General features: G+C 51.9%; 1 protein-coding gene across 1 annotated transcript; it reads right to left on the bottom strand.

The window, feature by feature from the left end:
* CPD (carboxypeptidase D) lies at positions 1-27869 on the bottom strand. Its single transcript, XM_068154513.1, has 21 exons — positions 27185-27869; positions 24483-24730; positions 16512-16654; positions 15364-15533; positions 14403-14770; positions 13803-13994; positions 12763-12930; positions 11516-11625; positions 10961-11063; positions 10311-10453; positions 9107-9276; positions 8237-8548; positions 6849-7044; positions 6452-6587; positions 5547-5696; positions 5053-5148; positions 4894-4958; positions 4600-4731; positions 4086-4271; positions 3683-3782; positions 1-3082 (listed from the first exon to the last, which is right to left on the bottom strand). Exons 1-21 carry the CDS (start codon positions 27838-27840, stop codon positions 2856-2858), a joined length of 4071 nt encoding a protein of 1356 aa, XP_068010614.1. The 5' UTR covers positions 27841-27869; the 3' UTR covers positions 1-2855.
* Positions 27870-27960: the final 91 nt, after the last annotated feature.

Genomic DNA, 27960 nt, shown 5'->3' on the forward strand with positions numbered 1-27960 from the left:
TGTGGACATCAAAATAGTTTTATACATAGTATTTGATCTCGGTATACAGATAAAAAACCCCTGGGGGCTCGGCTGAGGGCAGAGCCAGACCTCACCTCACGCCACCCCACTTCCAGGAAAAGGCGATTCAAGTCCCTTTTAAAAATGTACATTTGAAGGCACAGTGCACGGACCGACAGACGCCAGGGATGAGTGGCCGCGGGGACCGGCTCCCTGGCCCGCGATTGGACGGACGGACAGACAGGGCGAGGCTCCTGCCTTGTCCACGCTGGCAACAAACAGCCCCAGCGCTGACTGGCAGGGGCTGAGCAAGAGCCAGACACCACACCTGGTCCTGGAGCGTAGAAAAGTCTCACACCTTTGCAAAATGTCTCACTCCACTCACCTTAAAAACATGCACCTGCTCCAGGCTAACTGCAAAATGCACTCTCAGAGGGAACGGCCAATTCCTAACACAGCTTATTGCTAGTAGGACAAAGCAAGGCCAGCTCAGACTGTTACTTGCTTCCACAGCAAGCAAAGCCCAAACAGAGTCCATTTGCAAACTCCACTTCAATATAAAACCCCAGCTGTGTCCCACTAAAGCTCTCAGAAGCAGGAAAAGCTGGGAGATGAGGCAGAATTAATGGTACTGCATGTTGGTGTGCTGCAGCCTACTGCACATGGAAAACCAAACCCCATTTCCTGCTGAGCTCGAGGAGCTGGGAGCAGGCACAGAGATGGTCGTGGCTCCTGCACAACAAAGGAAACAAAAGCAGCTCTTCCACACCGCAGCGATGCAGGACAGGAGCATGGGGAATGCTCAGCCTTATCTCCCTCTTCCCAGCACACCTCCCCAGCAAGATCTGATGACATTTCTTGCACTAGAAGTCCCTGGGGAATAGCAAGAAGGTGTCTAAGAGTTAGCTTTATCCCTAGAAATAGCTGCACAAAATCAGATGAGATGATGAGCACAGCCAGAGCATGCGGTTCTGGAAGGGCATCTACCACACCGAGAGGCCCAGATCACCTCCTTCCCTTGCTGACATGGCACAAAGTCTTCAACAGGAAACCCACTGTGCTGCTTCCTCAAAGCAGACCAGGTCAGAGCCCTGCAGAACAGACCCCATCATACATTTGGGTGCAAATATCCTCCCCCCAGACACCACGTGCAGGTTTCACTAGTGAACACTAGTGGCACTTGGTGCCATGGTCTAGTCATGGGGCCTGGGGTTATAGGTTGGACTCGATGATCCTCGAGGTGTCTTCCAACCTTAGTTGTACTGTGATACTGTGTAACCTCCCCAGGCTCCTGGAGAGCAGATCAGCTCAGAGCAAACTAGATGCCTAAGACATGGCTGCAACAAGCTCCTGCACCCCAGAGCTCAGGTCAGTGGTGAGAGAATTAGAAAAGCAAATGAGCAGCAAGAAGGTAAGTGCCTATTCCAACCCAAATCTTCCACCCAGAAACATCAGAGATGCATAAAGACTTTGTAAATCAAACACTTCAGCCATTCTTCCCTTCTATTGCCCACAAATCCCTTATGTCTAGGGGATGCACATTGTGGCTCCCCTTTCCAGCTTCCTGACAAGTGCTACAAACCAGAATTCGACTGTTTTCCCCTTCAGCCCTCCCTCACGCTCCACAGCAGCACACAGCTGCAGACACAAGCAGGTGGAGCTCTTGCTACATACTTCAGGGATGCTGTAGTAAACAGAGCCAAACCAGCAAGCCAATTTCATGCCTGCTCCCACCAGAGCTTGATGTGAAGTTGTTTCCAAAGTGCTCTGATCTCTAAATGGTATTATGTGGACAATGGTAAATAGTGCCAAGAGGTAACTTGGGCCATAGGTTCTCCCATGGCCTCTCCCTGCTGCTCCAATAATGCTCAAATACAAAGCAGATTTCACAGTTTCCTCCTGAGTAGTGGAGGACTTGAGCAAAACTGGTCAGGGGGTGTCTGTAACCAACTGCTCTTCTACAGTACCCACCACAATCAGTCTGTCCATTTGCTCAGAACAACCCTCAGTTGCTCTTACAGACACTGTGCTGCTGTAACACTAACATGAGACCCCAAAGGCCAAGTCTACTACACAAATGAAGAGCAACCAGGTGTGATGGGGATAAAGGTTCTTTCTTCCCCAGAAGTCAGAAACAGCAGTACTGCAGAGCTGGCAAGCAGCTGAACTTTGTCAGAGTTGACTAAAGCCCCAACATTGGCTCTTTTCTCCAGCTCACGTCAAGAATGGATGTCATCTGCCCCAGCTTTCAGGGTGCCAAGTCACTGCCCAGAACTAGCAACACAGAGGTGCTCCACAACCACAGCAGATCACAGCAGGCCACAGCACCTCAGAGTGGGGAAAAGCTCCAAGGAAGCAGCTGAGAACCAAGGACTTTGTTTTTCTGTTTGGCCTTTTTCCAAGGGCTGCTCTGCAGAACATGGAGTCAAGTGAAGGATCTGGCTTCCCCCAAGTAAGGGGTGGGAAACATGAAATCAAAACAGGTAGAGAAACTGCTTTGGAGTGTTGCATCTACAACTTCACACCAGTCTTAGGGCACTTCCCCACCATCTGTCCACTGGTGTTGAGATGCTGGGGAAGTGCAATGTGGCCACCCTGTTAAGTTGCCTTTCCACCAGTACCATGTGAACCTCCAGATCACGACTCAAAAATGTAACAATCCACATCCTTGGCCTCCAACCCCCACTGATTTTCAGGTCCATAGGAACACAGCAAATAGAGGGAAGCTGGGAGCTGCCACCCACGCCGCTGGAGGGCACATCCTGCAAACCAATGTTTCAGAACTGAACCACAGGGATCGCCCTCCCCACCCAGTCTGGTCCATGGGAACCTCCTCTCCAGCCCAGGGGGGGTTGTCAGTGTTTGCTGGAGTACAGTGTTTCTTCTTCAGTGTCTGTTTCATCCTGGAATTCATGGCTCAGAAGGGACTTTTTGGAGCCAGTGGCCATCATGCGGATTTCATCCTCGTAATCGTCATGGTGCTGCCGGAGGCGGTGGAAGCCATCCTTGTGTCTGTTGGACTTAATTGAGCAGACACACCAGATGATACACGCTGTGAGGACCAGAGCAGACATACTTGCACCTGCCAGAGAGAAGACATTTAAGTCAATGCCCCATTCACCCCAGAGGTTCATAGTCTTGCCACCATCTGTCTTCCCTTCTACAGTCACAACCACTTTCCTCACTGCACTGTGACCCTGCTCCTTCCTCTTAGGCCACAGAAAACAGAGCATGCAAGAAAGCTGCTCCCAGAGCAGGACTGCTCTGTGCTCACCATCAGGGATCACATCACTGACCATCTCTGCAGACCACTGGACCACTGGCTTTAAACTACATGAACAAAAACCCAACACAAAATAATAAACTTACAGCACTCAAACTGTGGGGAAGAGAGGATCTCCTAGCTTACAGCTCTACACACAAACAGGCTCTCCCCTTGCCAGGCATCTCAAAATCCATTCTGGACACTTCAGACCCCTGCAAGACCCTGTGGTTTCTCCCTCCCATCCACTTGCCCAGAACTACCAGATCCAAGGGTTTTTAGACCAGTTTGCAAGAGCAAATTGTTCAGAAGGGAAAGGAGGAAATGGCTTTTCCAGTTCAGTGAGGAAGAGGGTCATTGGCAGCATGAACTGGGCACAGAAAGCAAAGATCAGAGCTTTGATCAAAAGCATCACTTTACCTGCAACAGTTACAACCAGCTCCCTTGGCAGACCAAAGATCCTGTTTTCTGTGTCAAACACAATGAGCACGGAGCTGGGAGCATCAGGACGAACAAAGACCTGCAGAAAGACCCAAGAGCTCAGACCACCTCAGAGCTTTCATCTCTGTTGGCTGTCCAGACAAAGGAGATACTTGCTGACCAGGGCAGGATTGGGCAGATGCCAAAGCTAAGTGCAGTGGAAAGCAAAGCTACTGCTCAAGACAACGCAGCTGTGCTGGGAAAAGCTTCCCCATCCATTGAATCAAGGCAGAAAAGAGCTACCTTGGGCACATATGCAGGGCCTAAAGACAGCTGACTAACAGAGCCCAAACAGAGATGCATTTATATGACTGGGAGTGGAGGGAACATCTCCAATATATACCTTGACATGTTTTGTCTGGTGCCCACTGGCCTTCACATCGATGTTATGCAGACCTGGAGCCAGGAGCACGTGGAAATAGCCACCTTCTTTAGTACAGAGCTTCAAGCCTTCATTAACAACAATGACAGCTTTAGAAATTGGCTTGCCACTCTTGTCTTGGACAAACCCATGGACTCCCTTATGAACCTGAAACAAAGCATTTCAAACACTTGGTGTGCAGATCCAAGCATACATCACATTTATAACTAAAAAAAAGATCTAATCTTCCTCTCAAAATAGAGCCCATTCTCCATCCCTGACCCCCCATAATCAAGCTCTTGTGTCAACAGATTTCCTGGCCACTTGCTGCTTGTCAAACCAGCTCCTCACACAGTTTAAATTATGTCTGTCTGCAATTACACAGCACCAACCAAACCACAAAGCCTCTCCGTGCTGTTCTCCTCCTCTCCCCCTCCCCACCCTGCCTGCTACCTTCACTGTTTGCCAGAATATCCTCCCACAGGCTGTGGCTCACCTCCACGAGCATGCTGAGGAGAGATTTCCTGTGGTCTGCCCACAGGCTGGGCAGCTGTCCTGCACTGGGGAAGTAACAGCAGCCGGTGTAAACGGTGATCTCGGGACAATGGCCAAAGGCAACGCTGAAATCCTGCAAAACCCAAACCCACAGTTACAAGAGAAGAGGTGGTGTTGAAAAAGCTTTCCAAGGTGTAGCTGGAGGTGGGGGAAGTTTTGCCCAGACCATCAGAACAAATATGCTTTTAAATGCTTGTTTAGCAGAGGTGGAAGGCTTTGTGCTGTGGTGATGTACCTTCATACTTCCCAAGTGACTGTGCCATTCGGAGCCACGGATCACACCACCAGGAATATTCTCATCTGTGAAAGCAAGAACACAGCTGTCAGGCAGGTCTGCTCCTAGCAGAGTCCAGCATCAGCTGACAGCAGGGCTAAAGGATTTAACCAAACCTACCTGACTTATTTGGACAGCCTGGCTGGCCCAAGTGCATCAGTGGGTGGTTGTTTGCATAGAGAGATGCCAAATGCTTCAATGTTTCTTTGTTCGCCACTACAAAGAGGAAAGTGAGACTTTGAGAGTACAAATCCTGTTCACTGGAGAGGCAGATTCCCATTTGAACCCCATGATCCTGTATGAAACAGTGACACACATTGCTAGAGGGGCATTCCACGTTTCCTCCAGCACAGAGGGGTGAGAGCAAAAGCAGACTCTGCCTCTGGCAGAGGAAATGCTGAAATACTGTTGTAGGAAAAGTGCTCTGATGCCTAGCTGAATTGTGTTAGGCTTTACTAAACAGTCTGTAAACTCTATGTGCAAAGGGCTGAACACAAAAGGAGGCTGCAGAACACCACCAGCACAAAAAGCTCTTACAGGACACGGTCACATGAACTTCTGCAGGAACAGCCCGAGGCTAGCAGCATGTGAGGCCCTGGAGGAGGCAGTCATACCTGTCTGCACTGGCTTATCATATGGGTAAGTGACAAGCAGAGATCCTCCATCCAGTGCAACTGAGAGGCTGAAATCGTGCTTCAGTATCAAGTTGTCCACAATGGCTTTGGTCTCAGGCTCTCGAGTCCCCGAGTACCTGGAGAAGTTGCCTGTAAATCAGAAGAACAAACAGAAAAGGGAATTGGGAAGAGTCTCCTCTGCTGTTTGAGCAGCCAGCAGAAATTCCTCTTTGTTTATGTCTGAAACTGTCTGCTGCATTTGCTGTTTGTCAGATCTCAGCAGCTGCACCTGACAGATTAAGTAAAGCACCTCGTCCACACTACCCATGGGAGGAATTAATCTGCAAAGCTCAACAAATAAGACCTCACTACTCCCTCAAGCTATTTGCTCCTGTGATGCAGGGGGCATTGCCTGGGTGCTTGCTCTCCCCAGTGCCCCAGGATTAACATTTGGGATGATCTCAGCCAAACCTGGCCAGAGAGAACACTGTCCCCAGGAAGGGTGGGCACACACTGACACAGTGCTATGGACACAGCAAGCAGTTACATGGAAACCAGAAAAGCATAAAAAAAAGGAGATTTGTGCCTGGGGAGCCTGACCAGAGGGCATGTTTCAGGAGTGGGGGTTGAAAGACATTAATTAACAGGGAAAATACAGTAGGTATTGTCTGACCTCCTTGCAAATAAAAGACTATAAATTACCAGCTCTAAGAGGGACTCAGCTTTGGAAGCTTCCCAGCAGCTGTGCTGCCCAAGCTCCAGGGCAGGAGCGCTGCCCTCAGGACAGGCAGACCCCTGTGAGCGAAACAACTACATCCAGCCCTAGAGCAGCCAGCTGGAGACTTCTGCAGCAGCCTGCATTGTTACATGGACACTACACACTGCTTTGCTCTGGGTTGCTTTACTTGTGAAGTCTGTGTCCAGGTCTTTGCCATGAGCATTGTTCTGGCCTATCTTGGAGGTGCAGCCTCGCTCCTGGGCGATCTCGCGTCCGTCTGGGTTCAGGGAAGGCACGATCACAATCCGCGTTCGGTCAATCAGCTGAGCGAGAGGAGCAGAAACAGTACATGAAGTGCAGCTGCTGGGCTTCCTTCTCCACACAGCTCATTTGCCTGCATCTCATCCTAGTAACTGCACCTAGAGATTCCCACCCCCCCCACGGATCTCATAACACCTCCCTGCTATGCACAGGGTCTCGGCAAGCTGCAAGCCTGTGTTAAGGAAAGCCTCTCCCAGTGAGCACTGCCGACTCAGGATGCAGCTGGAGGGCTCCAAGCTGGTGGCTTGCACTGGGCTCCTCACCTTTGTAATAGCAGCATTCTTCTTGTAGTTCATGCAGAGAAATTCTGCAAGTGCCAGGAGCAGCTCTGTGCCAACAGGAGCGTTCCCATGAATACCAGCAACGAAGCGAATCTTCGGCTCCTCGGGCTCGGACTGGTTGGGTTTGTTGGAGATTTCCAGGGACCAGATCTGGCGGAACTCAACGCTCTGACCCAAACTGCCAAGGAACCAGACACCAGCACATCAGGCCAGGAGCACAGCCCTACCCCCAGCCTATGGGGAAAGCCCAGTGTGGAGAAGAACTGCTGCCAACCCCCGTGAGGAGGCTGCAAAGACCAGCAACACGTGGGAAAAGGTTTGCAGGATTCACTATCAGCATCAAGTCTGAGCACAAGCATCTGTGAAAGGATGTGTCCAGGCCCAGACACACAGGACTCCCAATGCTCTATGTATCTCCATATAGCCCATGACATCAGGATACATGTGCAACTGCTACATGCCTCTCTGTTTCCAGTGGGTTTTATTTCCTTCAGAGCAGGATACATCTGCACCAAACCAATTCATAAAGCACCTGAAGCAGAGGGCAAAAATCTCTGCTTCAGGTTGTTCCCACTAATGCAGAAGCTGTTGCTACAAACATGACATTAAGCTAGCAAATCCAATGTAAGCAAAGCAGGGAACACAATTGGGGCTGAAGCAACTGGAAGGACAATAGAGGCTACAGATCAGAAAAGCTGCTTTGGCACCAGTGGGGACAGCACATGAGCATGTTGTGCCTGGTGACAACAAGCAAACGAGGTCCTGGGACAAAGAGATTTCTGCTTTCTGAGGCTGACAGAAGGGAAGGGCTACAGGTCACAAAAACAAGCAGAGGACTGCAGCAGCTGGTCTCCTGCAGGAAGGCAGAGGCGGTGGCTGAGGGCAGGCTGAGTCAAACAGGGCACACTACTGGATTAAACTCTGAAGGCAGACAATGAAAAGGCCATCTGAGATCTGTAAGTCAAATTTCATCTGGGACTTTTTAGTAGAATGGGTGTCAGAAAGGATTTGGAAAAGGAAGGAAACAGAGAGCATGGGGGAGAGGTATTTGCAGAAACTTAGGAATTTGGCCAGTCCCATGCACCCCTGGGGAACTGACAGCACCATGGGTTTAAAGTCAGTAAAATGATGTCTCAGAAAAAAGCTCATGGATGCATCTGTGAGTGCCTGCAGCCAGTGCTCTGCCACCACACCCTCCGTGTAGTGCTCCCCCAAAACTCAGGGATCACAGGGAAGAGGAGGGAGAAGGGCATGGGAGGGACAGACTGCCCTCCTCTGCACTGCATTCCCGGTTTGTCACTTCACTATGTCCCTACCACAGGCTGCTGCAGCTCAGGGAGGAGCTGAGCACTGCTGCTTTGAGTTTTCACCTGGTGAGGTTTGTGATGTGTGGGTAGTTCAGGTAGAGGCCTCGGAGGAACTCGGAGAGGTCCTTGTACGGGCGGTACCGATAGGGAGATACGTTCCCCGAGGACGCCAGCAGGAGGCGCTCCAGGCCATTCTCAGCAGACAGATCTTTGATCAGGGTCTCAAACTCCTTCTCGTTGGGGTCGCTGGTGTCTGGAGTGTTCACGACTGGCACCTTCCCCTCCTCCACTTTCATGTCTGTCCGCTTAAGAGTGAAGTTCACCTGCACCCCACCTTTGCTGCCAACTTCGACCATCTTAGTGACTGGATCATATCTATGTACAGGGGACACAAAGGCACAAGGAAACATCAGGGGTTCAAGGTCTCACCACAACAAGACATCTCCTTTTCTGACTAGACACTCACATAGGACTGCTACTGCTTCCCAGCCCAATGTCAGAAGCATAAAAATGGAGACTAAGAACATTTCAAAGGGACAAGGGAATGGTAAGAGGACAGGGAGCAGCTTAGGGCTCAACAAGTCACTGAGCTGCTCTTTGCTGAGATGTTTTTAGGGTTATGTGACAGACTGGCAGGACAAGTCAGGCTGCTGTAGCACAGAGGTTTTGGCAGCAGTTGAAGTGAAGTCATTTCTGTGGGCAGCTGCCTGCAAGAGAATTTCCCTTAGAGACACTCAGTTATCAACTCCATCCTCACACCACCTCCAGACTAAGGCAAGATTTGGACTGTACACCAGGTGAGCAGGTACATCAAGGGAGCATTACACTGCTAATTCTGCACAGGCCAGCGGGCAAAAGAAACACTCTGGGCCTACTTGTGTCTGGGGAGTCACTCATGCAGCTGTTTGCTCCCTGTGCCATGGCTTTGCTCACCCTCGGGCAGATGCTGTGATTTTGTAGGTCCCCGGGACCAAGAGGCGCCAGTAGTCTCCGTCCTTGGAGGTGGTCACTGGGTGGTCGATGTCAGCAACACTGATGGTGGTGTTGAGAATGCCTCTCTTGTCTGTAGCATCCAGCACAAACCCCCAGACACCACGGTGAACCTGCACACAGACCCACAGCCCTCCTGAGTGCCAGCCCTCACTCTGCTCCCACCCCAAAGCCCACCAGCCCCCAGCCCAGGAGGTTCAGCAGTCCCAGAGGAGCAACATGTTCCAAAAAAGGTTCAGGTTAGACACAGTATCTGGCATGAACAAAGATCACCTGATGAGTACAATGAGCAATTGTTTGGCTCAGGGTGCCACTATGGCACACTCTGCTCCACACCTTTGTTTGCATGCCCCAGGTGCACAGCACCACCACCAGCCATGGACTCAGGTGGGAACAGCATATAAAGGCCACTCCAGCCTAGGGACAACCAAGGTGTGGTAAACACCAAGCCTACATCTGGCTGCTGTTTCCATACAGATTTCTGGTATGCTGAGAAGGGGAGAGGAGTTGAGACCTGTTGGGTCCTGTTTAGAAAAGATGTTGAGTTGCTGGAACCTGTCCAGAAAAGGGCAACAAAGCTGGGGAGGGGTCTGGAACACAGCCCTGTGACGAGAGGCTGAGGGAGCTGGGGTTGCTTAGCCTGGAGAAGAGGAGGCTCAGGGGAGACCTTATTGCTGTCTACAACTGCCTGAAGGGAGATTGCAGCTAGGTTAGGGTGGGTCTCTTCTCCCAGGCAACCAGCACCAGAACAAGAGGACACAGTCTCAAGCTGTACCAGGGGAGGTTTAGGCTGGATGTTAGGAAGTTCTTCCCAGAAAGAGAGATTGGCCATTGGGATGTGCTGCCCAGGGAGGTGGTGGAGTCACCATCACTGGAGGTGTTTAGGAAGAGACTGGGTGGGCTGCTTGGTGCCATGGTTTAGTTGATTAGACAGTGTTGGGTGATAGGTTGGACTTGATCTCCAAGGTCTTTTCCAACTTGGTTAATTCTGTTCTGTTTGGATGGGGATGATTTCCATGGGGCAGGTACCCAAGTCTAGTCAGGAAGCAGCACTTGCTTCAGCCCACAGATTAGCCTGCTCATTCTGGCACCTCTAGTGCAAACCTCAGAGGCAGCTCATGCAGTTGCTTGGCTCCAAGAGTCTCACCTGCTTCATGAACTGGAGGAGGGAGCGGCGGTTCTGCTCCCAGTACTTGGGCAGCTCCTCAGCTTTTGGGTATTTCACACAGCCCAACTCAATGGTCACCTCAAAGCAGTTTGTATTTAAGTAATTCCAGTCTTGCATCCCACCTACAATAGGAATGAAAAAAGTTGTGATAAGGTCTCCTGAAGGCAGCTGTCCCACAGCTCAAAGTAAACACCCCACCCCCCCAAAACCAAACCCTATCAGATGGTGGAACGCAGTCCAGCTCAAACCGGGACACAGGGAAAGCTGAAGGACAAACCACAGCACACATTTTATAGCCAAAGCTTTTACACAGGGCTAGATTCGAGCTTCAAAGGGATGACAAAATAGCAGACCAATAGTCACCCTTCTTGTAAATGCCTTTCACACTCATCTGGTGCTGTAAACTGTTAGGAAACCATTTTGCTAATAGCCAGAAAAACGAGACTGTAAATTCCTTCCCCCTGGAATAACTTTATCTGGGTACATTATTGAAGAGTCATAAGAGACACCCAAGGCCCAGTCTGGGCTTGACCAATGCAGAGTGTGTGACTGATCAGACTAACTTCTTGAAGGTGCTCTCACACTAACTCGAAGTGAAAGAGTGTAAAAAGCCTTAGGGCCTGCCTTACCTGGCACATTGTACCACTGAGCACCATTAGTGATGCCATGTGGGAAGTACTCAGTGGGGTACATATCCTTACAAGGGCTTCCTTGGTACATCTTGGTGTTCTCCTAAAAACAGGATGCAACATGTGAAACTGAGCTTGCACTTGACAGCCACTGGCACTTTTCTTCTAACATGAGTCACACACTTGGGGTTAGCAGCCACAGGGGTGCATGTAGACACGTGTTTGTATGGCTGCAGCACAAACAGACTGCACCCACACCCAAGCCACACACATCCCTGCCCTCCTCCCAGCCTGGCTACAGCAATTCCTACCACCCCAGAGAGCACTGGCCCCATGACCACCCAGGGCACTCCTCCTCCAGTACCTGCACACAAAACATGCTGGACATCCACCCATGGAACAAGAGCCTCCCACAGGACCCTTCTAATGTGCCTGCAACACCAGGCACCCACACCCACAGTACCTGTGCCCTCCTCTACCAGCTGCTCAGGAGGTTCCTGGCAGCATCAAGAGTGAATCCAGCAGGATGTGCCTGCTTTCCTGTTAGAGCTTTACCTTGGAGTAGGAAAGTGCCAGCTGCTGAAACACAGCATCATCTGGGGATTTACTGTATATGGCTATTCCTTGTTCATCATCATCAAAGGGGTAATTAACCACCAGAGAACCTGCAGGGGAAACAAGCTTTGACTTGCACAATTCCCAAGTGAGCCCTCAGCCTAACAGAGGAAGTTTTGCTTTTTCTCCAGGGTGCCAAGTCTCCTGTTTCTCCAGACTGGCATTAAACAAAGTGTTAAACCCAGTGGCTAGAAGAGCCGACCCAAGGCACAGGAAGAGATAAGACCACACCCATCTGGGAAGGTGAACCCAAGCCACCACACACCAAAGGTTTGGCTCCTCCCTGCAGGAGGGATGAGCACCACCTCATAATAATCACTTTCACAGGAGAGGGAAAGCAAGGGAAGGAATTTCCTAGCACATGCCCAACTGTTGTGATTTTCCAGCCTTCTGGAATTTACTGCAAGCACTGCCTGTAACATCTTTGGCTGACTGAAGCTTTCCCCGAGCAAGTTGTACTAATAGCACCGTGGAACCCCAGACACCACTGCTGCTGGAGCGCTGCCAGCCCCCTCATACCCACACACACTCTGCTTCTGCACTACAACATGAAGCAAGCTCCCACCTGCAAGTTACCACAGCTACCAGCCAGCAGACAAACTGTCTGGGGAATAAGCTGTAATGCAGAGACTTAATTGAGATCACTCCAAGCAGATAATTCAATTACAGCAAATTTCACAGCTCCGCCATGCAGCGCAGGGCAGGGCAGGGCAGCCTCAGGATCAGACCTGGCTCCCTTCATTTTAGACATGCTACAAAGCCTCCACCAGCCACAGCACTCTATCACCTTCCCAGCAGCTCAGCAGGAGCCCACCTCCCAATAGGCAATGAGTTCTGAAGGGAGGATGTGGAGTAGTGAGAAATGGTTGGGATCCTCCCCACAGTCCCTTCAACTCCCTACAAATGTGCCTGGGAATGTGGCTCTCCCCCTTCGTTTCTAGCTTCTGATCCACCTTCCAGCAGCACAAACAAAAGGTTTGGTTTACTCCTTTTTCTGTGTAGGCTCTTTGGAAATGGCCTCATCCCTGATGCAGGAATCTGTCTGCCTTCTCTCCTGCCACGCCACAGCACTGCCCAGGGCAGAGAGCTCCTCAGGTCATTCTCAGACCACCACAGAAATATCTCTCTGCAAACTCTCACCCCTTGACTCTCAGTGCCAAGGAAGGAGCTCTGTTTGGCTGCCATACCTCCATGCAGGTTTGCTGAGAGCACAAATGGGTAAGTCTTCAACCAGGTCATGACAGCCAGAGTTTCTGGCTGTGGAGGGTCTGCCACTTGGAAGAACTGATCTGGGAAGTTCCGGTTCAGGTCGTAGTTGTTGCTGTTGTTCCTGCCCACGGTGCCTCCTCTGTCTCCTGAAAGTCAAACACATGCTCCAGCTTGCCACCTATGCAAACTCCCATTGCCAGGCAGAGGCTTCATCCTCTTACTACAGAGCTAACAGCTATCAATTGAAGAAAACCAGCAGAGGGCACAACAGAATTGGCTTCCTGCACCCCAGAGTGGTGGGATCCCCATGCTCTCCCTCAGGACAGGCCTGCGGGGGGCACAGAGGTGTCCCAAGGGCCCTTTCCAGTGGGTGTTTGCAGGGGCAGGCCACAGCCAGCAGAAAGACAGCAAACCACCAACAATCCCAGCAGCTGGATGCCAAAACCACAGAGCTCACCTTCTCAAACCAGCTGGACAAGTTCTTTTGATAAATCCAAGCAGAGCTCTGCTTCCAGAAAAGTCCTTCTGGACAGAGTCTGCTCTGCCAATCTGCAAGAGCCACGCAGATTTAAGGACTTCCCTGAAGGATGTTTCTGCCAATTTCAACATCATGATAGAAAGTCTGTATTATGCTTGGACAAGGCTCTGCAGACAGCCTGGCTCTCCCATCACATGTGACTAAGAGCATGGAGTGAAGCACAGCGAGCATGAGCTGTGTCAAAGGAATGTCTTGGTTTAAAATAAGCCTTAGGATAGCCACCAACCATAAGAGGACCCAAAGAGGGGCAGCATATAGCCCTGCTGAAGCATTCAGCTATCTCCAACAGCTTCAAGCATCAGTCAACCACCCACAGCCTGCTGTGCATGGTCCATCTGCTCAGTCCCTTCCCAACTTCCCTGTGCAGAAAGCACTTCTGCTCCAAGAAGGCTTCCAGATTTCTCAGGGAGGTCCCATGAACCTAAAGGCTTTTTCTCAGAGCTAGAAACCCCACAGAAGTTTCAGCACAGACAGCAATACCTTCCTGGGACTTCTCATAGCCATCAGGGTTCATAGAAGGCATGATGTGGATCCGTGTGTTCTGAACCAGGTCAGTGACCTCAGGGTCTGTGCCAAAGTTCTTGCAGAGGTACTCGATGAGGTTCAGGAGAAGTTCTCGACCCACAACTTCATTCCCATGCATGTTACCAATGTACTTGAACTCTGGCTCACCTGCAGGCACATAGCCAAGGAGAATTGTAAGTACCACTAAAGCTTAGAGGCGTGTCACCACCCTGAGCGTCGCTCTCTCAGGTCTTTCTGCTGGCTGTAGGGCATTCACACCTAAAATTGACCCTACTGCTCCCATGACACTCAGGAGGAACAAACACTGTTTCAGGAAAGTCCCTTAAGTCCTCCAGCCCCCAGAGCTCCAAAACCAGTGCAGATGCCCCCAGCAACACTTGAACTCACACCAGTGCCACCCACTGCACTGTGTCTTTCCAGCATGGACACCGCAAGGTGCAGTTTGGCCTCTCCTCAGACAGGTGCCAGCTCTACACTTCTTTTTCCTGCGCCCACCATCTCCCAGAGCAAATGGCCTGTCACCAGTGTCTTGCTCCAGAGGCCTTCCCAGGTTACCTGCTTCATGGACACCAGGATTGTCCGAGATCTCCATCACGTAGAGCTCCCTCAGCTCCACCGACTTGCCCACGGAGTAGAGGCGGGTGATGTTGGGGTACTCGTTGGCGTAGCGCCGCAGGAAGATCTCCATGTCTGAGAAGTGGTGGTGGCGGAAGTCCACAGGCTGGATGGGCTGATGGAGAGGGGTTGGGCTGGGCACCTCTTCCTGCACAGGGCTGGAGGTGATGGTAAAGACGGGAGCTGGTGGTGTCGTGACGTGCGTGACGTTACGAGCCGGCGGCTTTACTGCGGGCTGCAAGGAGAAATTCACTTCTGTTGCTTCTCCCTCCTTCACCTCAATGTTCTCTTTGGTCACTGGTGCATAACTGTAAAATAAATAGGCACAGCTGGCTTCAGCAAAGAGACTGCAGAACAGAGGCCAAAGCCACCTGCAGCCTGTCCACCACTCCAGCCTACTGCTCCCAACCCAAACACACCGGGATGCTAACAACCACCTGAAAGATTCACCAGGGAAGCAGCTGATAGGACTTGTCCCACTGCCACTGGACCCAACCACACTACTGCCCTTGCTGTGTCACAGGGGCATGAGTTCCTGCTCACAGACTGGCTGGGGAAGAAGCCTCAGGCATCTCCCAGGGCTATCTCAGGGGCTGTTCACACCTAGACTTGAGGCAACACAAACTCTTAACTGAAGCAACCCCACTCTGGTTTCCCCCTCTGCCCAAGAAGCAAGATGCACATTCATCCAAGCAATGGAGTGACAGAAATGCTGTGCACCCAGCACTGGGGTGGGGCACAGGGTGAACAAACACAGCTGCAGCTCTATGCTGGAGCAATTTACTGCTGCAGCTTCCAGCCAGACCCCTTCCATACACAACAAGATGCTCTGGGGGAAGAAACCAAGCGAAGTAAGACAAGAAGCTGGCAGTGTGGACACAGGCTGCCAGAGAGGCCTTACCCTGTCACAAGGGCAGTCACATTGTAGGTCCCAGGCACGAGCAGCCGGTGGTAATCGCCGAACTTCCCTGCGGTGACATTGTGAGCGATCCCAGCCACGACAATGGTGGCGTTCTCCAGGCCAGCCTCGCTGACTGCATCCCTCACAAAGCCTTTCACACCCATGTGGACCTGAGGAGAACAATGCAAGAGCCTGACTGAAGACAGGCAACGTCAGGGGAGCCGTGTCCTCAGCCAGCAGCACCTCTCTGCCGTTCCTCCAGTGAAGCAGAGCAGGGCAGCTGCCAGGCAGTGAGAAATCCACAACTCCCCTAAAGGAGGTTGCAGTGAGCTGGGGGTTGGTCTCTCCTCTCTGGTATCAGGTGACAGAATGAGAGGTAATGGACTGAAATTGTGCCAGGGGAGGTTTAGGTTGGACATCAGGTGGTCAGGCATTGGAATAGGCTGCCCAGGGAGGCTGGGAGTCACCACCCCTGGAGGTGCTCAAGAAACATGTGGGCATGGCACTGTGAGCCATGGTTTGACAGCCACGCTGCTCTTAGCTCCAAGGCTGGACTAGGTAACCTTAAAGGTCTCTCCCAACCAAAACATTTCTATGATTCTCTGACAGGAACTCCAGCATGCCCTGGGAAGGCAGCAAGACCTCAGAATTGATCCTCTCCAACAAATCCTCCATTTCATCAACATGGGCACAGGATATGAACATGGCAGGGCCACGGGTCATATTGAGGGGCAAAATGCAGCTGCTTCCTTTCCCAGTGTAAACTATGCCCTACTCAGCTCACACATGAGCATCTGGAAACAGCCTGGCAGAGGAGACTCAGCAGTGTTGGTGCTTTTCAGCATCACTGGAGATTCATGGCACCAAGGCCATGCTCTGCACTGCTCAGATCTGGTCCCCTCTACTTCACAACAAACCCCATGAGGCCCCTCTGAGCAGAGCTCTGCTGTCGTGGAGGACGTGGGAACTGTGGTGGAACCACAGGTCAGCTTTGCAGCCACAGACCTCTGCACAGCAACTGCAGCTGCTGTGTCACCACATGCAGCAAACAAAGCCACAAGAACAACTGAAGCTGGAGCTCTCAGCCCACCACAGACAGGGAGGTTTCACAGCTGCCGCCCCCACGTCCTGCCCCAGCCCCACGCTACCTTCTCAATGAAAGCAAGGAGAGAGTCCCTGTTGTTCTCCCACTCCTGCTGGAGCTCAGAGGTCGGAGGGTATTTGCAGCAGGACAGCTCCAACGTGATCTCAAAGCAGTTGGCCCACACATAGTTGTAATCCTGCATCCCACCTGAGAGAAAGAGGCAGACACATGTCCTTAGAGCAACACACAGACATCTCTCCACAGGACGCAGCTCTCCCTGGTTTTCAGCTCCCCACTCCATCTCACCACCTAGCTCTGGAGTGAACAACTTGGGAGGAAAAAGAGTCAGATCAGATCATTGTCAAGAGTCTGTGCTGGGGAGTTCTGTTTCTCCCAGTAACCAGCACACTGTGCCATTAAAACCAGCCACAGACACCTCAAAGGTGACAGCCCCTTGGTCCTGCTGCTCTGCCAGCTGAACCCAGCAGCACAGCACTTGGCAATGCACACTGGTTCATTTTACTGTGAAGACATCTTCCAGACACCACAAATCCAGTGTGCCAGGGCAGGCACAACAGAGCTTGAACACCTCTGCAGCTGAGTCCTTCACCACCTGCTCCAAGTCACCTTTGGAGGTTTCCCTGCAAGAGAAGTTACTCCACTCAGAGTGAGCTCCAGGTCTGATACAACAGAACACCCTGGACTGGGAGGTGGCAGCCCCAACCTGCATGGTGGAATCAGCTTCAAAGATCACACTGCTGCTCTTTCAAAAAGATCCATGCAAACTCTGAATGACATGGGAGCAATTCTTCCCCTTTTCTACTTCCTCAGCTGCTCTTTTCCTACAACTCCTCATCTGAAGGTCTCCATTACTTGACTTTAGCCAGAGCAGAAAGTCTGACAAGGTCTGATATGGTGACAGCATGCAATGAACTGCAGCAAGTCACATGCAGGAAATTCTCCTCTTGATCTGGGAAGGCAGTGATGCCTCCCTCTCTGCTGAGGACTCCTGTGACCCTGCAGCAACCAGGTCCTGCAAGAGGAGAACTGAACACAGGCTTGGCCACCTGAGGAACTCCCAACTGGGAAACCTGTACTCTTCCCTGAGCCCTGCAGCCAACCATCAGCCTCCTCCCACATTTCCTCTAAGGCTGCAGTCTCAATCCAATTTAAGGATGTTGCAGTACCCAGGGACAGCTTGCCAGCTTAGTGTTAGACCAGCCAAACCTCTGTGAGCACCAGAAAACAGGATTGCACAGGGCTGTTTCCTCAGCACTAAGCTCATCCTGCTATTCTTACCTTTCAGAGAAACTACAGCCAGTTACAAACCAGAGAGGTCACCTTGTTGCAGCAAGTGTCCTGACCCCATCTGCTGAAGTTTACCTTCAACCCTCAGCAAGCAAACCCATTTCTCAAACAAGAATGAATCAGGTACCAGCAGGGCTTGAGGTCCTCAGGTATCAACCCTCACAGTCTGGAGCTCATACTTTGGCATGCTGCTGAAGGCTGCAAATATTCAGCCCTCTAAACATTCACAGCAGTCTTCAAGAGCAAAAAAAGAGCATTCCAAGAGCACCACAAGCCTGTGACACAGATTTCCAAGTCCCACCACATGACTGTAGCCAGATGTCATGGCCACATGAAAGGATCATTCCCACCACCACACCAGGCAGTTGTGTCAGTATGGAAAACACACCACAGTAAGTTTTGTGCACCCTGATGGTATCTTCTGGGTTACACAACCTCCTTCAGTTACAGCCCAGACAGACTGGTGTGCCCTGGCCTTGTGCCATGGCCTTGCCATCACTTCCTTGATGGCTCCATCCCAACCTGCACAGCAGCACCTGTGACCACTTAATCTAAAGCCCTCCATAGACCAGCTGAATGACTCCCATCAGTGTCAGCTGGACACAGGGGCCCAGGCAATGGGTGTCTTCTGGACAAGCTGAGGAGTCCAAGTGGCTCTCAGAAGCCCATCTGTCATGGAACAGCTCTGTACCTGGCTTGCAGGAGGCAGATGCAGGCTTCAGGAGGATGCCATAGGGTGACCAGAGCACTGGACCAGGCTGCCCAGAGAGGCTATGCAGTCTGCTTCTCTGGAGAGATCTGAAACCTGCCTGGACATGATCCTGGGCAATCTGCTCTGGGTGACCCTGCTTTAGCAGGGGACTTGGACTGGGTGATCTCCAAAGGTCACTTCTGTGAAAGCATAAGACAGCTTGTGCCACATCATGGCACCAGCCTGCAGCACCCCAGCACACAAACCTGTCAGATATGCACATTTTATACTCCCATCCCTTGCTTTGCCCACCCAAGGGCCACGTCAGTGCTGTGCTAGTAAACCTCACCTGTTTTGTCTGAGCAGTTTCCTCATCACTCACAAAAGCAGCACCCTCCAGGGTGCTACCAATTAACCACCAGAACAGATCAATACCACGATGCAAATGCACTGGCTGGCATTTGCAGAGGCTTTGTCAATGCACAGCCAGGAAGAGCTACCAGCAGCACTTCACCAAGCAGAGGAGGCTCAGAGTAAAGGCGGTGGGTGTAAGCACACATGGTCCCCCGAAGCCAAGGAGCACTGCTTTCAATTCAACAGCCCCACTGCACTTGGGAGAAGCAGAGATGGACTGGCAGCAGAGAGTAGGATTTAGAACTGAACCCTGGGAAGACATGTGGGCTGGTACCACATCAAAGACATCCCAGTTCCTCTCAGCTCCTCTGGGGGCCTGCTAAGGGCACACGCAGCTCTTCTTTGTGTAACAAAGCAAGTGTCTCTTGCTGCCAGAAAAAGCATTGCAGCTTGTGCATGGGCTGAGATCAAAACAGGAAAGAGACTTTTCTGGCCAGCACAAGGGGCCAAAAAGTGTCTGAGGGCTTCAAAACTCTCAAACTCCACTCTGGAGGTTAGAGGAGCAGGCCTGTGAATGTGATACATGCTCAGTTTTATGCAGCTCCTGTTACCAGGCTCAGAAAAGTAACCCACAGCAGGCTGCTCTTGCCAGGAAATGCCATGCAGACTGTGCCACTTTGCCAGCCTATAGCCATCTGTTAGAGCAGGGCACTAATGCATTTGAAAACATCCATACTAAAGCAGAGCCATTAGGGAGCATATTTAGTGCTTCATCTGCCACTCAAAGAAATTTAGGACAGATGCTCACCCATAACAGAGCAGCAACAGACTAAACTGGAGCCTGCTGCACCAATCTTTGTTAAAACTCCCTGAGAAAAGAGTTTGTTGCATGCTTGAGAAGTTGGATTGTATCTGCTGCACATATTTGGCCTCCACACAGCCCTGCAAAGCAGGAGAGTTATTTTTATAGCATATGGAATCCTGTGTTTTTTCCATACACCCTCTGCACAGCCTTTCCTGGCTATGCAGAAGATCTGGAGATGGAAGGAGAGACCTGTACACAGCACTACATGCAAGGAGCAGAGGAGAAAAAGCTCACCCAAGGCTGTCAGTGCAGTGCCTCCACTCTACCTACCTGCTTGGGGAAGAGCTGGGATAACTTGCTGGATTTATTCCAGCATTTTTTAATCCCATGTGTCTTTCAGCCCACACTGCCCAAAGTCTCAACCTCCCAGTGAAGCTCCAGATCTACTTTACCAGTGATCAAAGCACAGCAAAAGTGAGCAGCCTACAATCACAGCAAGACAGCCCCTGGCTGGCAGAAGGTCACAGAAATGCTCAGAACAAACCCATCTCCTGCTCAGTCTCACTCCTTCAGCGTCAGCACCACACTTCAAGCAAGGACCCCAGACCTCTCAACACCCCAAGTGCTGTGAAGTCCACACTGACAGCACATCTCTGCTCCCTGCCAAGCCCAAACCAGGCAGGCAACAGGAGAATGCAGTTCCCCAGAGTCAAGCCCGGGGATTCAGACACCATGAACACACCACGTGCCAGGAAAAGCCTTCCAGGCCAGCCAGGAAGGACTGTGCTCACACTGCACTATGCAGAAACCTCTCCAATCCCAGCTTTCATTGGGGCAGACACTAGGAGATAAGAGACCTGCAGCTAAGTTAAAGCAGGAAGATGGTGGTGCTTGCCCTGCAGAGAGCAGATGGCACAAAGCAAGCTAGAGACATGATTAAATCCGTGGCACAAGTTGCTTACTCTGGGGACAGACCTGATTGTCTCCTAGCATGAGACCGGGTGAGCACCAGCAGCACCAAAGAGGGGGAGGAGTGTTTGGATCCATTCATCTGCAATCATTAAATCCAGTGTGGGTTGAAGTTTGAGCCTCCAAATCCAGAAGCCCAGTGCTGCACAGCCCTGCTGGAGCCCTCTCAAAGAGGAGGGCAGAGTCTTCCCAAGAGCTGCACTACCACAGAGCCACCCAGCAGTTCATGTTAGATGTGAAAAGAGCTTGTCAGACCTTCCAACCACCAAGGCAATGCTTTCCTCGAGATTCAAGAGAGCACTGGAACAGAAGTTTATGAAAACACTTAAGCACCTGCTCATTGTGCTCATCCCAGAAAGACAGGGCTGAAAGCTTCCCCCAGAGCTCCCCCTGTGCCTTCTGCTGTGCCCAGGAAACTGAGGCCACCACAGCAATGTCACGAGCACCCACTCTTATCAGCACTCACTGTAACTGCTCTGGGTCTGATGCCACTAAAAGCTGTTTGTGCAGCTCATAAGCACAGTCAAAACAAGCTAGTAAAGCTCACACATAGCCTCAAGCCACTTCCCACCTGAGAAATGCCTTCTGGTAGACACCAGAAACACCTCAAACACTTTGGTATCACACTAGCAAGGAAAATCACTTTAGGAAGAGACTGCAAACAATGAGACCTTCCAAGGCTGCCCACACAATACCCTGCTGAATGTTACACCCAATTCGGTTTCTGAGCTGAGCTAAGGGCAAGCATTTCCTTCCCACAGATAAGACTTCAGCAGTTTCTTAACCACTTTCCAAGCAACTCCTGGACCACAGACCAGCTCAGACTTGGATGTATGTTCATGATCTGAACCAGCCACTCAGTAGTTAACCCCCCCCAGATATTAAAAAGGAAGGAAGAGTAGGAGCATGTACAACAGAGAGCCTCCAAAAAGCATCCCAGTCACAGTCCTGCTTATCTATAGCAGCTGGAATGCAGAAGCCCAATTCAGCTGCCTGGCAGAGAGCCATCTTCCTCTGCACACTTGACCTTAACAATTACTCCAATGGTTTGCAGTTGCCACCTTGGTTTGACAAACATAAGAGACTGTTTGCAAATGCAAACGCAAGTTAATGGGGTCTGGCACCAGCATAAGCCAGCTAACTGTGGGACAATGCAACCTGCAGCAGTTGCTTTTCCAGCATGTTGATTTCACACGATAAAATGTGGCAGGAAAATTTCCACCTGTTGAGACATTATGTTCTCATTTCTTTGTTTTCTCTGGCTTCAGCTCACCCGGAGCTCACAGCCCCTGCTGGCACAACCTGATCTGCAGGCCACGGGAGCATACCTTGCAGGGTTCACAGAACCACATGCTCTGGTTATCTCTAGAGCTCAGCCCTAGGAGCTCCCACAGGGTACTGGGATTTCCCCAGCCCCACTTTACCACACATTTAAATTCTGCAATCACTGGGAATGCCCTTCTGGTCCCACTATGAGCCTCAGCAGTCTTTGGCACAGAGCTGAATGAGTCAGATGACTCAATGCAGCCACCATGGTTCTGGTGCTCCTGTCACACACGGTGTACAATTGACTCCCCTTTGCCTGCTCTTCATCCACTACTAAAAATAAATGTTAACACCCAAGGCCCTGAAGGGACACAGTAACTTCACACAGCACCAAAGCACACGTGCACTGGCCTCTGTGGGATCTGTTAGTTCACCTGTGTGCTTCCCTGGATCTCAGCCCCTGTGGGTTACACTTTAGGTGAACTCCTCAGGCTGCATCCTGCTCCCAGGCTGCCTTGCCCTCCACCTGTGCACCTTTAATAATAGTAAAATGGAAATTACCACTCTGGGGAGAAACCACACAGTTCTGCCAGCCTCAGCAGTGCTCCATCCTGAGAGCCACTGCCACTCTCTGTAATCTCTGCCCCTGAATCACCTGCAGCGCTGAGCCCCAGATTGTGGCTTGTCACAGCAGAAGGGTTTATTTCCCCTGGGGCTGGAAGCTGGAAGCCACTGGCTAGAATATAACCCACAGCAATAGCAGCACAGAGCCAACAGTTCACACCATGCCACTTCTTGTGAAAAGAAAGTAGGTGTGTGGCAGAGGTGAAACCTCTGGTCTGCAAGGCAAGGCTGGTGCCCCAGCGTCACAGACACTACCCACGTGTATCAGCTCCTGGCAGAAGGATGAGAAAGTTAATGCTGCAGCCAAAAATGCTGCTTACTGGGAGCAAGGGCACACAGACCCAAAGCCCTGGAAGCCCCCTCCCTTCAGAGCACACCCATCCCACTTCATTACAAGGGCAGAAAACCTTAAGAGCTGAAGCTAACAAACCACCCCACTGAGATGTTTGTGATTACAACCGCCACCAGAACAAGGCAGCACAGATCATCCAGGATATCCTGTTCCCTCATACACAAATTCACCAGATTACATAAACCTTCCTCCTCCTGGACTTTCCACAGCAGCAGAGTGAACCTTGAGCCAGCAAACACCAGGGCTGGTGTGCTCAATAGGGCGTGGGGGGGAAGGAGACAGCCACTCAGGAGAAGATAAAACTGCACGTTATTTGAACACAACAACATCTTATTTGACCAGTGAAATCCTGGGGAGTGATTCAGGCACCACTGAAATCAAAACTTCCTCTTCCACTACACAGGTGGTGTGTTCAGACTTAGCTATAAATCCTCCTCTCTCCTTGCCAGGCAAGGTAGGTACAGGGTTAACACAGGTCTCCGTTCCAAAGCCCCTGCTCTGGAAAGATGCTGTCTTATTGGGATTTGTTAAGCTGTAAGCTCTGAAGGAAAAACACCTGCTTGCTCAGCACTCTTGCCATCATCTCTCAGCCCTACCATCAGGGAAAGCAGGGCAAGCTGGGCACAGAACACCAACACAGCTTCTTCAGATGTCTTATGGGAGGTTCTCGGTGTGCCCTCGCCAGCGAAGTTGCTGCGCTGCCTGCCGAGGCCATGGCTGCACAACGTTCACTGATGAGGCAATGGAGCAACTCCTCATCACATGGCCAAGATTTCTCTTTCCACCAGCCCACAGAGCCTTGCCACAAGAGTGTCTTATTACAAGCTGCTGTTTAAATCCCATTTTCATCAAACCCTACACACAGAGCAGCCCAGTGCCTGGCTGAGCCAGGCCAGCCACCTTTACAAGGGCAGTGGAGGCTCCAGGAGGTAAGTTGCTTATATTCAGATCACCTCAATGCCCAGTGGAGGAATCAGGAGCTCTCCTAGAAGCCCCAGCAGACTGAACTTCAGGTCCTTTCTAGATCCTGCCATACTGGTGGATGAGAACAAGCTGTACTGGTTGCCACAGTCTGCACAGCGCTAGCAGCAGAGCAGTTCCTAGACAAATTGCCTGCTCCACTTCCAGCAAGAGCAGTCACGTTAGCTCAGACCACACATCCACTCTTTGCAGTCTCACAGCAGGCTGTGCTGGAATCATTCACAAAATTACCACTTTAGAGGTTATAAAAACCTCCCTGAATACTGGCACTGGTTTAATTCCTTAAACAATAGTTCCCCCCTTCCTGTATCAAAATGTAGTAACCAACTAGAGACCTAATGAGAGTTCATTGGGCAAACAAAGCCTCCCACATGCAGGGTAACTCTCCAGCATCTAATAAGATCAGGAGGAATTCTCCAGCTTCTGTGATCTGCTCCCTGGGAACATCTCCCAAGCTGTGACTCATCAAGCACCCACTGGTGTGCCCACGATGCCACCTCCCTTCATTTCAAGCTGCTAGAACACATTCAAAGCTAAAAATACAGCTTCACCACCATCCTTCCCTCTGTGACAATCACCACTGCCAGTGGTATCAGTTCTCAGTGGGAGCAAGAAACTCTTTCTGTAAGACACTGTTAGGTGACCCAGCACAGCTCGAGAGCTTCACCAACTCTGCATCTCTTACCTTCTACATCATACCAGTGGGCACCATTTGTGATACCATCTGGGAAGGTCTCTCCCTCCTCACCAGGGCAATTGGGTTTGCCAGTTCTCATTATGGGGTGGTTTGAGGCATAAGCTTTGGCCAAATATCTGAACACCTCATCGTCAGCAGATTTACTGTAGATTCCTGAGAGCTTATGCGTGGGAGAGTCATCATAGGGGTAGCTTGCAACCACTGAACCACCATGAAGATTGCCAGAGAGCAGAAACCTGGGGTTGGGAAGGAAAAAGAAAGAGAAAAGTCAGAGTGGAACAATCTCACCAGGAAGCTGGCTACAGCCACCCAACCAGTTATTCTGCTGCCTTCCCACCCAAGCCGTGCTCTCGGGAGCCTCTGCCTGGGAGCAGTGAGGCAAAACGTGCTCGCTGGACAAGCTGCCCAGCAGTAAGGACACGCTGGAAAAGGAAGGGATCAGACCATGCCCACCAGCCCTGTGCAGGGAGAACATCTACGGAGCTGCAGCTGCACCAAGGCTACTTTAACAGATATACCTCCACCCACCACCAAGTCAGCTACTCTTAGCCAAAAAGAGACACTGTCCCCTCATGTTAACAGCAGCCTCCAACACGGCAAACAGGACTGTCAGAAGGTCAAGTGGGAGCATGCTGGAGAAGTCAGCAGATACTTGTAATAAACCAACTCTCAGGACTGGTTTACTCAGTTCCTGAACAGCTATCTGGCATTACTGGAGATGAAACAAGTTTCCTGCTGCCTTCCTGATGCAGCCTAAGGCCGAGCTCTCAAACCCCGTGACAGACAAGCAGTGCCCTGCTCATAAAGCAGGGCTCTTTGTCAAGCCCTGAGCAATGCCTGGTATGAACAACAGATCTGACCTGCATAAATAAAACCTGGATGTGTGACAGAGCTGTTAATATCCCAAATCAGAAGATAGAGTGTGACATGCCCTGTATCCCACTTTAACTTCATCACAGGCAGCATAACCACTCTGATGAATCCTAAAGGTAACTGCCTCTGCTCTTCCTCTTCCCACCAAGTACAGCACTGAGGGGCAGAACACTCCTCCTCTTTCAGTCAAATGGGATTCAGTTTCTGAGCAGAGGTAACGTGACCAATGCCTTTGCCTTACTTAATAAACAGCACACAGGAATTGCATTACAGCCTCTCTCTCTTGGTTTTTAATCAGGTAGCTCTGTTTGCCCATTCATTTTTCTATCAGTGGTTACCTTAGACTAACAATTGTACCGGCATTGCCTGCCGGGCGCTGCCAGGCAGAGGGATGCACAAAGCACCACCTCCTCCCCCTTTCACCCCTGGCTTCCATGCAAATCCCTCCTCAAACGCTGGAGAAACGACCAACAAAAAGCCCAAGGTATTTTCCAAACGACATTAAGGAACATGCATGAGCTCCTTGGAAACCAATTTGGAGTCGCAGCAAGCCTGCAGGGATTTGAGTGCAAACAGCTGCACCAGAACTGTCCTAAAAGGATCCTCAGGACAAGCTATTAGTGGTGCAGCTCCTCCAGAGCAGTGATGCCCATGGGCACCACACCATCCACCAAGTTTGAACAGTTTGTCCAAGCAAACGGTGCTGCCTTGACCTGAGCAAACATACAATGCTGAACGTTGTGCTGGTTGGATTCAACCAACAGCTCCAGTGTCTGTCAGCCATCCCTTCCCTGTCTCACACCCTGGCCACAGCTTTTTTCACAGTGTTGCTCGAAGGGGATCAGACTTTGCTTTCTGGCTTCTCCTGCACAACTGCAAACAGCTGGTCATGCTGACCTTCGTGGTTTGGACCTTCCAGAGCTCTCTGGAGAACATGAAGCAAATGAAGAGACAGTGCCCGGCCTGGCCACTGTATTTTCGAGGGCAGCCCCAGGCCCCAAACCAGAGCTGCGTTTCAGGGGTGCCATCTTCCCCTCCTGAGCTGCCCCACTCTGGGCACAGCAGCTTCCCACCATTCACTTCCTTCTCACCACCTTAGCATGAGTGCTTAGGGCTGGGTCCCACACGCTTCAACAGGAGGACAGAGGGGAAGAGCTCACAGGAGCAGAGCCTGTACTCGGAAATGTTGCTGCACAGAGTGCTGTTGCTAAATCCAGGGAATTTTCCACACGGACGGGGAGCAGCCCTGTTCAGCACAGCTATCCATTAACGTGTTTGTACACTGACCAGCCGTACACTTGACCCCAAATATCTGAAGCATCCCACAGCTCATGGTGAAAGCATTATTGACCCCAAGAGCCCAGACAAGCTCAAGACAACGTGGATGAGGAGTCTCCAGCTGTGGGCTCCTGTTGAAAGAAGGCACAGAGGTGACCACGGAGGTCAGGGCACAGGCTGTGCCCAGCAGAACTAGCAGAGCTCCTTGGCAGGTGCACAGCAAACTGTGGCCATCGAACTGCTCTGGCACACGAGGGTTACACCAGTTGCTAGGTGCAGGATTGCTCCCATCTGCGGTAAAAGGCCAACCCGGGACAAGAGGCAGGCTGAGGAGAAATTGGTTGGCAGTAGCCTCCCCCCTCGCCTCCCCCCCCCCCAAGCCCTCCAAAGGAACAACGGCAAAGGCTGAACTTTGGCTCAGCTCCGCAGGGAGCGGAGCCGAGGGTCTCCCTTTGCCCGGAGCTGGGTGCTAAGAGCACGAGGTGCCAGTGCAGAGGCGAACAGGGCGGGATGGTCGGGCCCGGCCGGGCCGCACTCACCTGTTGCGGCGCATCCAGGTGATGAGGGCCTGCACCTCCGGCACAGGCTCCAGGTTGGGCTCGGCGATCCCGAACTGGTCGGGGAAGCTGCGGTTGAGGTCGCGGCCACGGCTGTTCTCCCTGCCGCCCTCCGCACCGCCGCCGCAGTCGCCTTCGCGGGCGCGCTCGAAGCCGTCAGGGTTGAGGCTGGGCAGCAGGTAGATGTCGGTGGTGTTGAGCAGGCGGCCGATGCGCTCCTCACCGTTCGCCCATCCTCGCACCAGCTCCTGGGCCAGGCGGAGCAGCAGCGGCCGCGCCAGAGGCTCGTCCCCGTGCATGTTCCCCACCAGCTTCACCTGCGGCCGGCCGGGCAGCGGCGAGCCGCCGGGCTCCTCGTCGGCGCGCTCCGGCCCCAGCCCCGCCGTCAGACGCAGCACCCACAGCGGCCGCCCCTCCACCGAATTGCCGATGCTGAAGAGCCGCGCCAGGCCCGCGGGGGCCGCGTCCGCCAGCGCCTGCAGCGCCTGGCCCAGCTCGGCCGAGTGCAGGTACCGCAGCGTCTCGCCGGGCGCCGCCGCCTCCGCCTTCTTGATGTGGACGCTGCGGGCCGGGCGCAGCAATAGCGCGCAAAAGAGGAGCAACAGCCCCCGGGGAAGCCCCCGCTCCACGCTCGCCATAGCCCCACCGGACACCCAACCCCACCACTCCGCCGGGCAGCGGGACCGGGAGGCGGTGGCACCGCTTGCCCCGCCCACAGGCGTGCACTCTTACAGCCACCACCAATGAGCGGCGGCCTG

The sequence above is a fragment of the Melanerpes formicivorus genome, unplaced genomic scaffold, assembly GCF_026170545.1.
Source record: "Melanerpes formicivorus ecotype bairdi unplaced genomic scaffold, bMelFor1.0.p_v2 SCAF_29, whole genome shotgun sequence".
Lineage (NCBI taxonomy): Eukaryota > Metazoa > Chordata > Aves > Piciformes > Picidae > Melanerpes > Melanerpes formicivorus.